A 15643-nucleotide genomic window follows, 5' to 3' on the forward strand; every position below is an offset into this window, starting at 1 on the left:
AAGTTGGGTAGGCTTGGCAAGATCCTGAAAATTTTTTACCAAGTCACCACAATAAGGTACCCTTAAATTTTTATAATAGAAACGCATTATCAAATTCAAATCTTCTTCTGAAAATAATGTCACTAGAAGTGTCTCTCTTCCTGTGACCTCCATTCCTGATTCTTCCAAGTACTGCGTCAAATTTTCTATATTCTCCAATACATTAGCTCTAGGAGTGCTTTGCCGTTGTGATAAATGTATACTCTTTTTTATCGCTGGAATTTTCTCCTGAGGGATTTTTTAAAAATCCCCAAGAAATTTCTTTAAAGTCAAAAGCCTTGGCTCATCCTTAATCAAAGGAAAATTTAATATACGGAGGTTTAAGTGTCTAAAAGAGTTTTCAAGAAACTCCAATTTTCTTATCGTTTCGACAGCCTTTCCCTAGAGAAGGCTGCCGAAATATCCTTTAATTCTTTAACCTCCTCTTCTAATCTTTGGAGGACAGTTCCTTGATCTTGCAATATTTGTTGGTGGTTGTGTGCCATGATATCAAGTTTTGAAGAAACCCCTTGTAATTTCAAAGTTTGATCATGTAATTTGATATCCATCCTTACCATAAGATCCCACAAGGAATCTAATGTTACAACTGCTGGTTTTTCAATCCTATAGTCGGTTTGACTCACCCCGCTGGCTCCTGTAGTGGAATCAATCCTCTCGGCCGCCTCCAATAGATTCCTTCTGGCTTCCTTTCTGTTCTCTCCCGGCGGTCTCTCCCAGCCTTATCGGGGTCGAAGTCACCGCCAACCCGGAACTCACTCCCCGAGCTCCATCCGACTGGATGACATTATCAGAGTTACCTCCGAAGTCTCCAGCAGCTCCGGGAATTCCCGAGGAGGAAGCCAATAGCAGTTGTCGCGGGTAAGGCGGGCTCAAGGATATTTCTCCCGGCGAAAGAGGTTCTCCTCCAACTGCTCCGCCAGCGGGAGGTAAAGCCCATATTGTAGAAGTCGCGTAGTCCCAATTTAACTTCTGGTCTGAAGGTAGGGTGGATACGGATGGGAACACTCTCACCCTACCTTTACTTTTATGAGGCATTTTCAAAATCAGAGAAAAACAAGGGGAAATCCGAAATCAGAGCAGAGCGTCCGGGAAAGACAATCCTTCAGTCAGCCATCTTGGTTATGCACCTAATTAGTCTTTTTTTTTTTTTTTTTATAATAAGAGGCAGGTGGTATGAAGTAAAGGAAGTAGTTGACACTTGTTTAGGAGGGTTAATTTTGAGATTGGGGGACTTTAGCCACAAAAATGGCCTGTTACAATATTGCCCACTTGATATGTGGGTAAACTTATGTGCGTATAGCCTCTATGTGTGTAAGTTTCCCTGCAGTGAGTAGAGGCATTTTGAGAGATGGGGGTTGAGGAAGGGTTTGCACTTATGTGCATACATTTGCAAGTTCATAAGTATGTGCATTAATTTTCCCAAAGAAATTCTGTACCCAAATTACTAGATATAATTCTGTGTGGGTTGTTTTGGAGGGATACATTTCAAAGGCAAAGCATGTACTTTCCCTTTGAAAATTGATGAAAAGTTGGGCATGATGTAAGTATTCAAGGTTTTTATGGTCGGTAAAAACCGTTATCTGATATTGAGCACCCTCGAGCCATGGGCGCCATTCTTCAAACGCCAATTTGATTGCTAGTAGCTCCTTGTCTCCTAGCCCGTAGTTTCGCTCGGCAGGGGAAAAGCTCCAAGAGAAAAAGGAGCAGGGATTCAAAGTATGGGTGTCACTATACTGGCTAAGAAAATGGATTAGATAAGAACATAAGAACATGAAATACTGGGTCAGACCAAGGGTCCATCAAGCCCAGCATCCTGTTTCCAACAGTGGCCAATCCAGGCCATAAGAACCTGGCAAGTGCCCAAAAACTAAGTCTATTCCATGTTACCGTTGCTAGTAATAGCAGTGGCTATTTTCTAAGTCAACTCAATTAATAGCAGGTAATGGGCTTCTCCTCCAAGAACTTATCCAATTCTTTTTTAAACACAGCTATACTAACTGCACTAACCACATCCTCTGGCAACAAATTCCAGAGTTTAATTGTGCTTGAGTGAAAAAGAACTTTCTCTGATTAGTTTTAAATGTGCCACACGCTAACTTCATGGAGTGCCCCCTAGATGCTAAGGGTTGTCCGATTAGAAACTTTAATTTGAATGGAGACTTATTCTTTATATGGAGGAGGTGTAAATAAAATAAAAAAAAAAAACATGCATCTGTGAGGGGTTTGAAGGGTCTGGAGTAGCTGGGGGGAGTGTTGACTAATGAACCAGGCGGGTTGGGAGGATTTAGGAGAACACTGGGCAAACTGGTGGGCGAACAGTTGAAACTGGTTATGGTATGGAATGCCTGTCTGTTATAAAATTCCCTCAAGCAGCTCAAACCCAACTTACGCTGCTGGGCGTGCACAAACTTAAAATTAGGCGCACATATACACGTGTCTAGGCTATATTATATCATACTTGCATATGTGCATATATATTATAACATTACTGCGATTCAGGATACATATGTGCGCCCGTGCACCCGTTTGAAAGTTACTGTCTTAATGTGGATAAATGGGCTTTTGAACATTGCTATTATAGTATGCTAAATTTACATGTATATTTTCCTTCGAAAATTACCCTGATAGACTGCTATATTTCAAAATAAAATAAGTTACATTATGGAGCTTTTATATGTTGGTTGAAATTGACAAAGTAATATCACTAAAATCATAAGGTAATGAATCAACATAGTTATGTATTATTTTAATATAAGAATAATTGAAACTATTTTTTTTGGTTCAGTCTTTGCTGTAGATACGCCAGAAGATGTGATATGTGCAGAGAGTTGTGCAGCAGAGGACAGGCTAAACAAGGTACTGCACCTGCTATAAAATTATATAAAAAGATAAATTGAAGACAGGTTATTACTATAATCTTGTAATGAATATGTTGCCAGAAAATGAAAAGTGGATATTCCTGGTGTGTATGAAATGAGGTATAGGTTTCAGACCATTTCCCAAGAGACAAGAATAATATCTGTGCCAGAAACATTCTCAATTCATACTGAATTTCAAATTGGCAACTGGGTAAATAAACCAAAGACTGAATGAGTTTGAAAACAAAATTGCAGTGTCCTTTGACTTTCAGAAGCACATCATTTTGTAGACTTGTAGAAGAGATGTTTATAAAAGATATATTACATTGATGTTCCTTAAATGAATCCCTCCTCCCTCCGAAAAATGTGCACATTCAACTAATTCAGAATGTATCCTGCTCTAAAAGCAACAAAATGAATGGTTCACAATGTGATTCATTAATATTAGTTTACCTTGATAAAGATTCTTATGGAAAATGTTTGCATTCTATCATTGAGTTAATATAATCCTAAAATATTTGGACCTACAGAGGACAAAAAAGAACAGATGAAGATGCCATGCAGAGTCAGACCAAGGTCCATTGAGCCCAGCATTCTCTGACAGTGGCCAATCCAGGACATAGTACTACCTGGTAGATCCCCAATAGTTGATTTATTTCTTGTATCTCACTCCCAAGGTTAAGTGCTGGCTTTTCCAAGTCAACCTGGCTAATAACTGCTTATGGACTTTTCCTTCAGGAGCTTGTCCAATCCTCATAAGAACATAAGAAAATGCCATACTGGGTCAGACCAAGGGTCCACCAAGCCCAGCATCCTGTTTCCAACAGTGGCCAATCCAGGCCATAAGAACCTGGCAAGTACCCAAAAACTAAGTCTATTCCATGTTACCACTGCTAATGGCAGCTGCTATTCTCTAAGTGAACTTAATAGCAGGTAATGAACTTCTCCTCCAAGAACTTATCCAATCCTTTTTTAAACACAGCTATACTAACTGCACTAACCACATCCTCTGGCAACAAATTCCAGAGTTTAATTGTGCGTTGAGTAAAAAAGAACTTTCTCCAATTAGTTTTAAATGTGCCCCATGCTAACTTCATGGAGTGCCCCCTAGTCTTTCTACTATCCGAAAGTGTAAATAACCGATTCACATTTACCCATTCTAGACCTCTCATAATTTTAAACATCTCTATCATATCCCCCCCTCAGCCGTCTCTTCTCCAAGCTGAAAAGACCTAACCTCTTTAGTCTTTCCTCATAGGGGAGCTGTTCCATCCCCTTTTATCATTTTGGTTGCCCTTCTCTGTACCTTCTCCATCGCAATTATATCTTTTTTGAGATGCGGCGACCAGAATTGTACATAGTATTCAAGGTGCGGTCTCACCATGGAACGATACAGAGGCATTATGACATTTTCCGTTTTATTCACCATTCCCTTTCTAATAATTCCCAACATTCTGCTTGCTTTTTTGACTGTGGCAGCACACTGAACCGACAATTTCAATGTATCTCCCGGCTTTGGCGCCATTTTTGGTTACAGCAGCCAAAGGAACCCTATGTATTCTTTTGAGAAAATTGAATGCAAACTAGTTATAGCTAAATGTTTGTCTCCTGCTGTAGCCAAGAGTGGATATGCCCAACATATCTGCAAGTGAGTGGCATTATTTGTTAAAGCTTTTCCTTTTTGGTGGCAATTTTCACTATGTTCATGCTGCCTGCAAACTCATTTTCAAAGAGAATTTCCTTGATGAGTTTCCCTTTGAAAATTTCTTGATGGGTGATGATTGTGGGTAAATAAGTAACCACAGAATTTGCAGGTGCAAACTCTGCATCAGGAAATTAAAAATAACCTCTCCCCATGTACTTTGTGGGGATGGTCCCAGCGCAACATATTCTCACAACCTATTTAACCACAGAAGAACCTCATGAAAATTGCTCCCTTTATAATCATATATTTGTGGCCTTTCTAGTGTGCTTTGCTTGTTTGAAAATACCGAAGGTTGCACATTACAGCTCAATATCAAAGAAATAAGGAAATCCTCTTTTGAACCTCACTATGGGCCTCATTTTCCAATATCGCAGTGGTAACGCATGAGGGGGCATGTCCTATGCAAATAAGGCATTGTTCGTGCAGTGGGGAAACATCGCCGCACGCGATGTTTTCGCCATTCGCGGACCTGGAGTCGCAAATCGCGACAACATCGTGCACCGCGATAAAACAACCAAGGAATCATCGCAGTACATGAAAGTGTCCAGCCAGGAGTATTGCGGTCCACGATATTCCCAGACAGCCCGTTGAGAGAGAGAGAGAGAGAGAGACTTCCTATAATGCCTATGCCCTAGACAGGTATTTGTATCCCTATGGGAGGGCCACCTAGTAACTCGAGGTGGGGATTAGGTATGAGCGTAGGGGGTTGTGGGCCACTTTCACATTCAACATGAGACCTACGGAAAGAACAGTGGTCTCTAGTGAAGATTTGCTGACCGTCGGAGTGAGGACACTCACTCCAAGAAAGATTTGGGCAACGTTCTCTCAACCTAGCTAACAAGCTAGGTTGAGAGAATGTTGCCTATAACAAGTTTTTTTTAGAATTACCCTGAACAAGAGCAGAATTAAATATGTGCAGGTAGCAGCCGGATGCGTGCTGCATTCGCCAGATTTAAAATTGGGATTTACATACGTAAATGTTAGCTCTGCCCTGGAATGCCTCTACACTGCTCCTAATTCACCCCTTTTTATTGTGCATTCTGTTTTGCATGCTCATGTTTATAGTTGCTCATGCTTGGCCCATATACTTATGTATATGGGCCTTTTAACGTAAGCAACTCTTTTTAAAATTAACCCCTAAGGAAGTAATTTTAAAAGGATTTACACTGTTAATATAACATACAATTCTAGCAATTTTAGAAAGCCATATACCTATGGTCAATTCAATGACATATATTGTAGCAATTTTCAAAAGCACACTTACACTGGTAAAGTGAATTTTCGATTGTAAAATCCAGTTGTATATGTATAAATCCTTTTTAAAATTACCCCCAGGAACGGTAACTTTCAACAGGCCCCACACCCATACATGTATGCGCATATGCTGGCTCGTGCCAGTGGACGCCACCATTTTATAACATATACGTATATATGTGGACATATTATAACATCGGCTGCATACGCATACATGTGCACACAATTTTATATGGACACGTGCATGTGCATGCAAATGCCAGCTCTACCACGTAAGTGGGGGGATTTTAAAAACAATGCATGCCAACACAATAGCCCTTTTTGCCATTTCGCTCCCATTTTGCCCAGTTAACGAATCGGATTTACTACCCCCCCCCCCCCCACGACCCTTAAAACCCTACTGACTCACCTAGCTTTAATATTTTAATACTTAATGCAGTCTATAGCAGAAGTAAAGTTATGTGGTAGGGGACCCTGGCTTGCACATTTCAAGGTAACTTCTTGAATCGCCCATGTCCTACCCAGACCATACTCCACCTCTTTTTAAATTTTTGATTTGTGCACATATTGGGTGATAACTTGCATGCGTGTACTGGGAGATACTTGCACACTTTTTAAAATCCACGCAGTACTCCGGCTCAAAACATGGGTGTATCTCCAGGTTTTGGTGCTCGTAGGGCTTTTACCATCGACCTTTTACTGTGTACCCAGTCCTGGATTATGGGATGGTATAGCCTTGTACCTAAAAGTGAGTAGTATAAATAAAGCTTGAGTTCCTAAATATCCTGCATTGTATAAGCCAGTTCCTTCCTTTTTTCTCACTGAATAAATACTTGTTTGTAACATGACATGACTTGAATATGACTTATAACTGCAGGGGCCTCATCATGTCAGTTTGCTTGACATTATACTCAAACTTCCAGTTCTTGTAGCTGGCTGGAATATTGTGAATGGGGATTTACTGCAGACAGCAGCTTTAAGAAAAAAAGAGTATAAGTAAAAAAGTACAAACCTGGTGCTCTTTTGTTGTGATGTTTGTAGGTCTAAAAAACACAGGGGTAGATTTACAAAAAATGCGCGTTCGCGTACTTTTGTTCGCGTACTTTTGTTGGCGCACCAGTCGCAAACAAAGGTACGCTGGATTTTAGTAGATACGCACGTAGCCGCGCGTATCTGCTAAAATCCAGGATCGGCGCGCGCAAGGCTGCCGATTTTGTGCAGCCGGCACGCGCCGAGCCGCGCAGCCTGCCTCCGTTCCCTCCATGGCCGCTCTGAAATCGCTCTGCATACTGAAGCAGGTCAAATCGAGTTTGCAGCCCTCGTTCTTCCTTTCCCTCTTTTGAGACCCTTACAACAATGACCAAGGGCACAAACTTCCAGCATATCTGAGGCCTAGATTTACATCTCAGTGAGGCATAGGCTGAGCGAATACAAAGTGCTTGCTTTGGCAAGAAGGAGCCAATAGTCGTGGTCAGGACAGGGGACCAAGTCAAATCATGTTAGAATAATGATAGAAGTCAGGAGGAATCCCAATTAAGCTAAGACTAAAATTAGTTTATGCCTCCCAAAGCACAGTCACCCCTTATCCTATCTAATTTCCTTCTATAAAGTCTTGCTGCTTAGCTAGGGCTACACATACATGATATTACGGGCTATGAGCACTTAAAACTGGATGGGGGCTTTGTGACTGCTTTCATAAGTTTGGTCAATAGCCTGAACTGGGGTGATTGTAACCTCATATATAGTGACAGGCACAAGATGAACTACAATTTTTTGCAATATTACCTTTAATCACCTAATGACAAATGGAACTGAAATACAACAAGCAAATCCTATAATGGAATACATGATTACTTTTGTTACCCACCCTTTAATCTATTCCATAAAGATAGGAAATGCTTTTGCCATTCTGGTTCAGCTAACCAATCGGAGGGTAGATTATAGTTTTCTTCTAAATGATTAGACTGGTTAAGAATTATTGAGGTATGATCAGTAATTTCCACACAACACTGATGGCCATAAGTGGTTTGGAGAGAGTGGCAAAGACCTTGTGCCATTAAAAAGTAAATCCAGGGCTAATCTATGGTCTTGTAAGGTTTCTCTTATCTCCCTTAATTGAAGGGTATTGTGTCTGTGGGTTTCTACAGTAATGTTCTTAAAGATTTCCACAATAGCTTGTAGGCGCAGAATACTCGTGGCCAATCTGGCTGTACTATGGTCAGTGCCAAATATAAATACTGAAGCAGCAATAAGGCTATCTCTTTCACCCAAGGTTAAAGGATCCCATGTGACTGCCTCCTCTAGGGTGGCATGCTTACTACGCTGGTGGTGCTTAAGGGTGAACATGTGAGCCATGAATATGGGTGCTACTGGGACCCAAAGGGAAGAATTACAATCAAGTAAACCTTGATGAGTGTATGTGTAATTGGACCAGTATGTCTCAGTCTTATTTGGATCTTCCATTTTGCATGCTAATAAAACTAATGGTAGAATGAGAGGAATATCATAAGCCCCTTGCCTACAGGGACTTCTGGTAACATTCTGAGTAATTACAGGTCATTATGGAGGCACAATTAATGGAAATGTTTGCTAAATGGTTTCCAAAGAAATGAGTGGTGTTACATGGGTATGGATATGGGGAGGCTAAGATTGTGAAATGCAGCAGGAGATGTGAAGTCTGCAGAACTGAGTGTTCTCCAGACTTTTAAAGAGTTGAGTGTTTGTATTTAATACTAACTGAGTGCTTGTATTGAAAAAAAAAATACACACAAAAAAACCAACCCAAAAAGTAGCCAGAAGCTAGAAATAAGCTATGAGCAGTGTATACCAAAGTAAAAAAGTTGAATAGTTCAGCTCAATTTCTCACCGTGGAATGGTGTTGAGGTAGTGTGATTGGGTTTGAATAGGGACCAACATTTGTTAATCAAGGGAGCAGTGAGTCACTCAGGCTGACTAACTAAGTGTGAAGGTTGTGTGTTTGATGTGAATAGGTACTATTGTTTGTTAATCAGCACAGCAGGGAGTCACTCAGGAAAATCTAACTGAAGAGTCAGTCAGGAAATCAAATTGAAGTGTACATCTCCTAAGGGATTGTTTTGCACTAATTTACCTTAGAAGCACATTATAAATTAGAAGAAAAGAGCTCAGTAACCCACATTCCAGTGGGAACACTGAGAGGAGAGGATCACCTTGCTGGTGGCTGAAAGGAATCAGTAAGTTTTTGCTTGGGACATTGTCTTTTTTAAAAGTATTGGGGCAAAGTTAACTATTTGGGAATATTATTTAGTGTGTTTGTGCCTTTAATAGTCAGAAAGGCAGTGAATAAACAAGTTAGACTGTTTGCATTTTTAAATAGTCAGTCAATAAGGTAGCAGTAGGTAGGCAGTGAATAAACAAGTTAGACTGTTTGTATTTTTAGTCAGTCAATAAAGTAGCAGTAGGTAGGCAGTGAATAAACAAGTTAGACTGTTTGTATTTTTAGTCAGTCAATAAGGTAGCAGTAGGTAGTATGTTTATTTTTAAAAGTCTGCAGAACTGAGTGTTCTCCAGACTTTTAAAGAGTTGAGTGTTTGTTTTAATACTAACTGAGTGCTTGTATTGAAAAAAAAAAACCACAAAAAAAAAAAAACCCAACCCAAAAAGTAGCCAGAAGCTAGAAATAAGCTAGGAGCAGTGTATACCAAAGTAAAAAAGTTGAATAGTTCAGCTCAATTTCTCACCGTGGAATGGTGTTGAGGTAGTGTGATTGGGTTTGAATAGGGACCAACATTTGTTAATCAAGGGAGCAGTGAGTCACTCAGGCTGACTAACTGAAGTTAGACTGTTTGTATTTCCCAACCCTTGCCCACCCACCCCTAGCTCATCCCTTAATTTATAGGCGGGTGCCACTTTCACAAAAAAACAAAACAAAACATCAACAAAAACTTTATTGAGAATTCGATCAGACCCCGGTAGGCCACTACCAGACACATAGGGGCGGATTTTAAGAGCCCTGCTCGCCTAAATCCGCCCAAATCCGGGCGGATTTAGGCGAGCAGAGCCCTGCGCGCCGGTGAGCCTATTTTACATAGGCTCACTGGCGCGCGCACACCCCGGGACTCGCGTAAGTCCCGGGGTTCTCCGAGGGGGGCGTGTCGGGGGCGGGCCCGGTCGTCGCGGCGTTTAGGGGGCGTGTCGGCAGCGTTTTGGGGGCGGGTCCGGGGGCATGGTTACGGCCCAGGGCGGTCCGGGGCGTGGCCGCGCCCTCCGTACCCGCCCCCAGGTCACGTCCCGGCGCGCTAGCGGCCCGCTGGTGCGCGGGGATTTACGCCTCCCGGAGGGAGGCGTAAATCCCCCGACAAAGGTAAGGATGGGGTTTAGACAGGGCCGGGCGGGTGGGTTAGGTAGGGGAAGGGAGGGGAAGATGAGGGGAGGGCAAAAGAAAGTTCCCTCCGAGGCTGCTCCGATTTCGGAGCGGCCTCGGAGGGAATGGAGGTAGGCTGCGCGGCTCGGCGCGCGCCGGCTATACAGAATCCATAGCCTTGCGCGCGCCGATCCCGGATTTTAGCGGATACGCGCGGCTCCGCGCGTATCTACTAAAATCCAGCATACTTTTGCTTGCGCCTGATGCGCCAGCAAAAGTAGGCCAAATTGCGCGGTTTGAAAATCTACCCCATAGTGAATTCACTAATACATTTAAAGGAAGTTAGACACATTCCTACTCCCATAGCAACCTAAAACTTAACTAGGAACTGATCAAAACTGAGATGAAGGCAGCAGTCCAGCAGCGAGAGGGGGGCTTCCCTGTCTTTTGCATCGAGTGTCACATGTATGATTTTTTACTCACCGGTGGGAAGTTGTACATGTGCATGCGATGCAAAGAGCTCCTGGCTCTCAGAGAACAAGTCCGATCTCTGGAGGCTAGAGTGGCAGACCTGGAGGAGCTGAGGCAGACAGAGAGGTATATAGATGAGACCTTCAGGGACATAGTAGTCAAGTCCCAACTTCAGACTGGCAGCCCTGGTGCTGCCTTGGAGGAAGAAGGTCTCATGATGGGAGAGCACCAACCAGGTGTAGCAAGAAAAGATCCTGTAGCAAGGACCTGCTCTCCAGGTGATGCATTATCCTTTCGCACTGAGGATATCTCCCCAAGGCCTACTGCCCAGGAGGGAAGGGTTAGGTCGGCCGTTATAGTTGGTGATTCGATTATTAGGAATGTAAATAGCTGGGTGGCTGGTGGGCGTGAGGATCGCCTGGTAACATGCCTACCTGGTGCAAAGGTGGCGGACCTCACGTATCAACTAGATAGGATTTTAGACAGTGCTGGGGAAGAGCAGGCTGTCGTGGTACATGTGGTCACCAACGACATAGGAAAATGTGGGAGGGAGGTTCTGGAAGCCAAATTTAGGCTCTTAGGTAGAAAGCTTAAATCCAGAACCTCCAGGGTAGCATTCTCTGAAATGCTCCCTGTTCCACGCGCAGGTCACCAGAGGCAGGCAGAGCTCCGGAGTCTCAATGCGTGGATGAGACGATGGTGCAAGGAAGAGGGATTCAGTTTTGTTAGGAACTGGGGAACCTTTTGGGGAAGGGGGAGTCTCTTCCAAAGGGAGGGGCTGCACCTTAACCAGGGTGGAACCAGACTGCTGGTGCTAACCTTTAAAAAGGAGATAGAGCAGCTTTTAAACTAGAACAAAGAGGAAAGCCGACAGTCGCTCAGCAGCGCATGGTTCGGAGAGAGGTATCTTTAAAGGATACTAATGATGCATTAGAATTAGGGCATCCCAACAGTGAGGTTCCAATAATTAGAAAAGTAGTCCAAGTGCCTGTAACTAAAAACTCACCTGAGCTAAAAAATTCTAACTTATCACTATCAATTAAAAAAAATTAAAAAGCAGAATGAAAATACAAACAAAAAACAAACTTTGAAATGTTTGTATGCTAATGCCAGAAGTCTAAGAAGTAAGATGGAAGAATTAGAATGTATAGCAGTAAATGATGGCATAGACTTAATTGGCATCTCAGAGACGGGGTGGAAAGAGGATAACCAATGGGACAGTGCTATACCAGGGTACAAATTATATTGCAATGACAGAGAGGAGCACTCGGGAGGAGGTGTGGCGCTTTATGTCTGGGATGGCATAGAGTCCAACAGGATAAACATCCTGCATGATACTAAATACAAAATTGAATCTTTATGGGTAGAAATCCCTTGTGTGTCGGGGAAGACTATAGTGATAGGGGTATACTACCGTCCACCTGGTCAAGATGGTGAGACGGACAGTGAAATGCTAAGAGAAATTAGGGAAGCTAACCAAATTGGTAGTACAGTAATAATGGGAACTTCAATTACCCCAATATAGACTGGGTAAATGTATCATCGGGTCCCGCTAGAGAGATAACGTTCCTGGATGGAATAAATGATAGCTTTATGGAGCAATTGGTTCAGGAACCGACAAGAGAGGGAGCATTTTTAGATCTAATTCTCAGTGGAGCACAGGACTTGGTGAGAGAGGTAAAAGTGGTGGGGCTGCTTGGCAATAGTGATCATAATATGATCAAATTTGATTTAATGACTGGAAAAGGAACAGTGTGCAAATCCAAAACTCTCGTGCTAAACTTTCAAAAGGGAAACTTTGATAAAATGAGAAAAATTGTTAGAAAAAAACTGAAAGGAGCAGCTACAAAAGTAAAAAAATGTCCAAGAGGCATGGTCATTGTTAAAAAATACCATTCTAGAAGCACAGTCCAGATGTATTCCACACATTAAGAAAGGTGGAAAGAAGGCAAAACGATTACCGGCATGGTTAAAAGGGGAGGTGAAAGAAGCTATTTTAGCCAAAAGATCTTCATTCAAAAATTGGAAGAAGGATCCAACAGAAGAAAATAGGATAAAGCATAAACATTGGCAAGTTAATGTAAGACATTGATAAGACAGGCTAAGAGAGAATTTGAAAAGAAGTTGGCCGTAGAGACAAAAACTCACAGTAAAAACTTTTTAAAATATATCTGAAGCAGAAAGCCTGTGAGGGAATCAGTTAGACCGTTAGATGTTCAAGGGGTTAAAGGGGCACTTAGAGAAGATAAGGCCATCGCGGAAAGATTAAATGATTTCTTTGCTTCGGTGTTTACTGAAGAGGATGTTGGGGAGGTACCCGTAATGGAGAAGGTTTTCATGGGCAATGATTCAGATGGACTGAATCAAATCACGGTGAACCTAGAAGATGTGGTAGGCCTGATTCACAAACTGAAGAGTAGTAAATCACCTGGACCGGATGGTATACACCCCAGAATTCTGAAGGAACTAAAAAATGAAATTTCAGACCTATTAGTAAAAATTTGTAACTTATCATTAAAATTATCCATTGTACCTGAAGACTGGAGGATAGCAAATGTAACCCCGATATTTAAAAAGGGCTCCAAGGGCGATCCGGGAAACTACAGACCGGTTAGCCTGACTTCAGTGCCAGGAAAAATAGTGGAAAGTGTTCTAAACATCAAAATCACAGAACATATAGAAAGACATGGTTTAATGGAACAAAGTCAGCATGGCTTTACCCAGGGCAAGTCTTGCCTCACAAATCTGCTTTACTTTTTTGAAGGAGTTAATAAACAATTGGATAAAGGTGAACCGGTAGATATAGTATACTTGGATTTTCAGAAGGCGCTTGACAAAGTTCCTTATGAAAGGCTTCTAGGAAAAGTAAAAAGTCATGGGATAGGTGGTGATGTCCTTTCATGGATTGCAAACTGGCTAAAAGACAGGAAACAGAAAGTACGATTAAATGGACAATTTTCTCAGTGGAAGGGAGTGGACGGTGGAGTGCCTCAGGGATCTGTATTGGGACCCTTACTTTTCAATATATTTATAAATGATCTGGAAAGAAATACGATGAGTGAGATAATCAAATTTGCAGATGACACAAAATTGTTCAGAGTAGTTAAATCACAAGCAGATTGTGATAAATTGCAGGAAGACCTTATAAGACTGGAAAATTGGGCATCCAAATGGCAGATGAAATTTAATGTGGATAAGTGCAAGGTGATGCATATAGAGAAAAATAACCCATGCTATAATTACACAATGTTGGGTTCCATATTAGGTGCTACAACCCAAGAAAGAGATCTAGGTGTCATAGTGGATAACACATTGAAATCGTCGGTTCAGTGTGCTGCGGCAGTCAAAGAAGCAAACAGAATGTTGGGAATTATTAGAAAGGGAACGGTGAATAAAACGGAAAATGTCATAATGCCTCTGTATCGCTCCATGGTGAGACTGCACCTTGAATACTGTGTACAGTTCTGGTCGCCGCATCTCAAAAAAGATATAATTGCGATGGAGAAGGTACAGAGAAGCGCTACCAAAATGATAAGGGGAATCGAACAACTCCCCTATGAGGAAAGACTAAAGAGGTTAGGACTTTTCAGCTTGGAGAAGAGACGACTGAGGGGGGATATGATAGAGGTGTTTAAAATCATGAGAGGTCTAGAACGGGTAGATGTGAATCGGTTATTTACTCTTTCGGATAGTAGAAAGACTAGGGGGCACTCCATGAAGTTAGCATGGGGCACATTTAAAACTAATCGGAGAAAGTTCTTTTTTACTCAACGCACAATTAAACTCTGGAATTTGTTGCCAGAGGATGTGGTTAGTGCAGTTAGTATAGCTGTGTTTAAAAAAGGATTGGATAAGTTCTTGGAGGAGAAGTCCATTACCTGCTATTAAGTTCACCTAGAGAATAGCCACTGACATTAGCAATGGTAACATGGGATAGACTTAGTTTTTGGGTACTTGCCAGGTTCTTGTGGCCTGGATTGGCCACTGTTGGAAGCAGGATGTTGGGCTTGATGGACTCTTGGTCTGACCCAGTATGGCATTTTCTTATGTTCTTATGTTCTGTCAGGGAGTGGTAAGAGTGTGCAGCATTCATGGCAGTCCAAATATCGCTGGTGAAATGCACCCTCTCCTGGGCCTTAGCTAGGAGTGTTTGGATGCGACTGCGACACTGATTGTGCAGGCTGTGGATGACCTTTCTGCTAAATGTTGTTCTGGAGGGGACTTTGTAATTTGGAACTAAGACCTTCAGCAAATGCTTGAAACCCACATTCTCCACTACCTGCAAGGGCTGGTCATCAAGGGCAATCATTTCCCCAATGCTCCTGGTTACAACTTTTGAGGCTGCCTGCCTTCTTCCCCAGGATAGCATTACCGAACACCACCCCATTTCCTCCATGGTGGTTGTCGCTTCTGACACATGGCAGGGGGCTGCTGGCCTACCACCTAACTGCTAGAACGGACTGAGGGTGTGGGGTGACTCTGCTCCTTTTCAACCACTTTACGCTGCCGGAAAAAGGGGTCCCCTGACTGGTACTGCTACCATCCCCAGATAGCAGTACTGTTGGGTGTTGCTTCTGCATATGATGCATCATGCCAAAATTAGTTAGATGTCCCATTTGCTTGCTTCTGCTAATAGCCCTGGCACAGTAATTACACTGAGCAAAACACGGGTCCTCCATCACTTTAAAGTGGCTCCAGATCACAGATTTCTTTTGTGATACCTGCTCTATAGCTTTCGGAGTGGATGCTGGCCCTGGAGTTGAAGTAGTGGGTGCACCCCAAGAAGCAATGCCAGGAGCATCAGTCATACTATGTGTCTGCGCTGACTGCTCTTTCTCCTCATCATCATCGGTTTCATCTCTCCCCTTCAGCACTGAAGTGGAGGCCAAAACATAACTAACTAATCCTCCTAAACCTTCTTCAGCTATTACTTCTTCCATTTCTGATGATGAGAATCCCACACAACATAAGAAC

General features: G+C 42.4%; 1 protein-coding gene across 1 annotated transcript in view; it reads left to right on the forward strand.

The window, feature by feature from the left end:
* ZPBP (zona pellucida binding protein) overlaps window positions 1-15643 on the forward strand; it is a 419635-nt gene that overhangs the window by 267884 nt on the left and 136108 nt on the right. The window contains exon 6 of the mRNA XM_029589753.1: window positions 2825-2895. Coding sequence (XP_029445613.1) covers window positions 2825-2895 — 71 coding nt within the window. The remainder of the gene's footprint in view (window positions 1-2824; window positions 2896-15643) is intronic.

The sequence above is a fragment of the Rhinatrema bivittatum genome, chromosome 2, assembly GCF_901001135.1.
Source record: "Rhinatrema bivittatum chromosome 2, aRhiBiv1.1, whole genome shotgun sequence".
Taxonomy (NCBI): Eukaryota; Metazoa; Chordata; class Amphibia; order Gymnophiona; family Rhinatrematidae; genus Rhinatrema; species Rhinatrema bivittatum.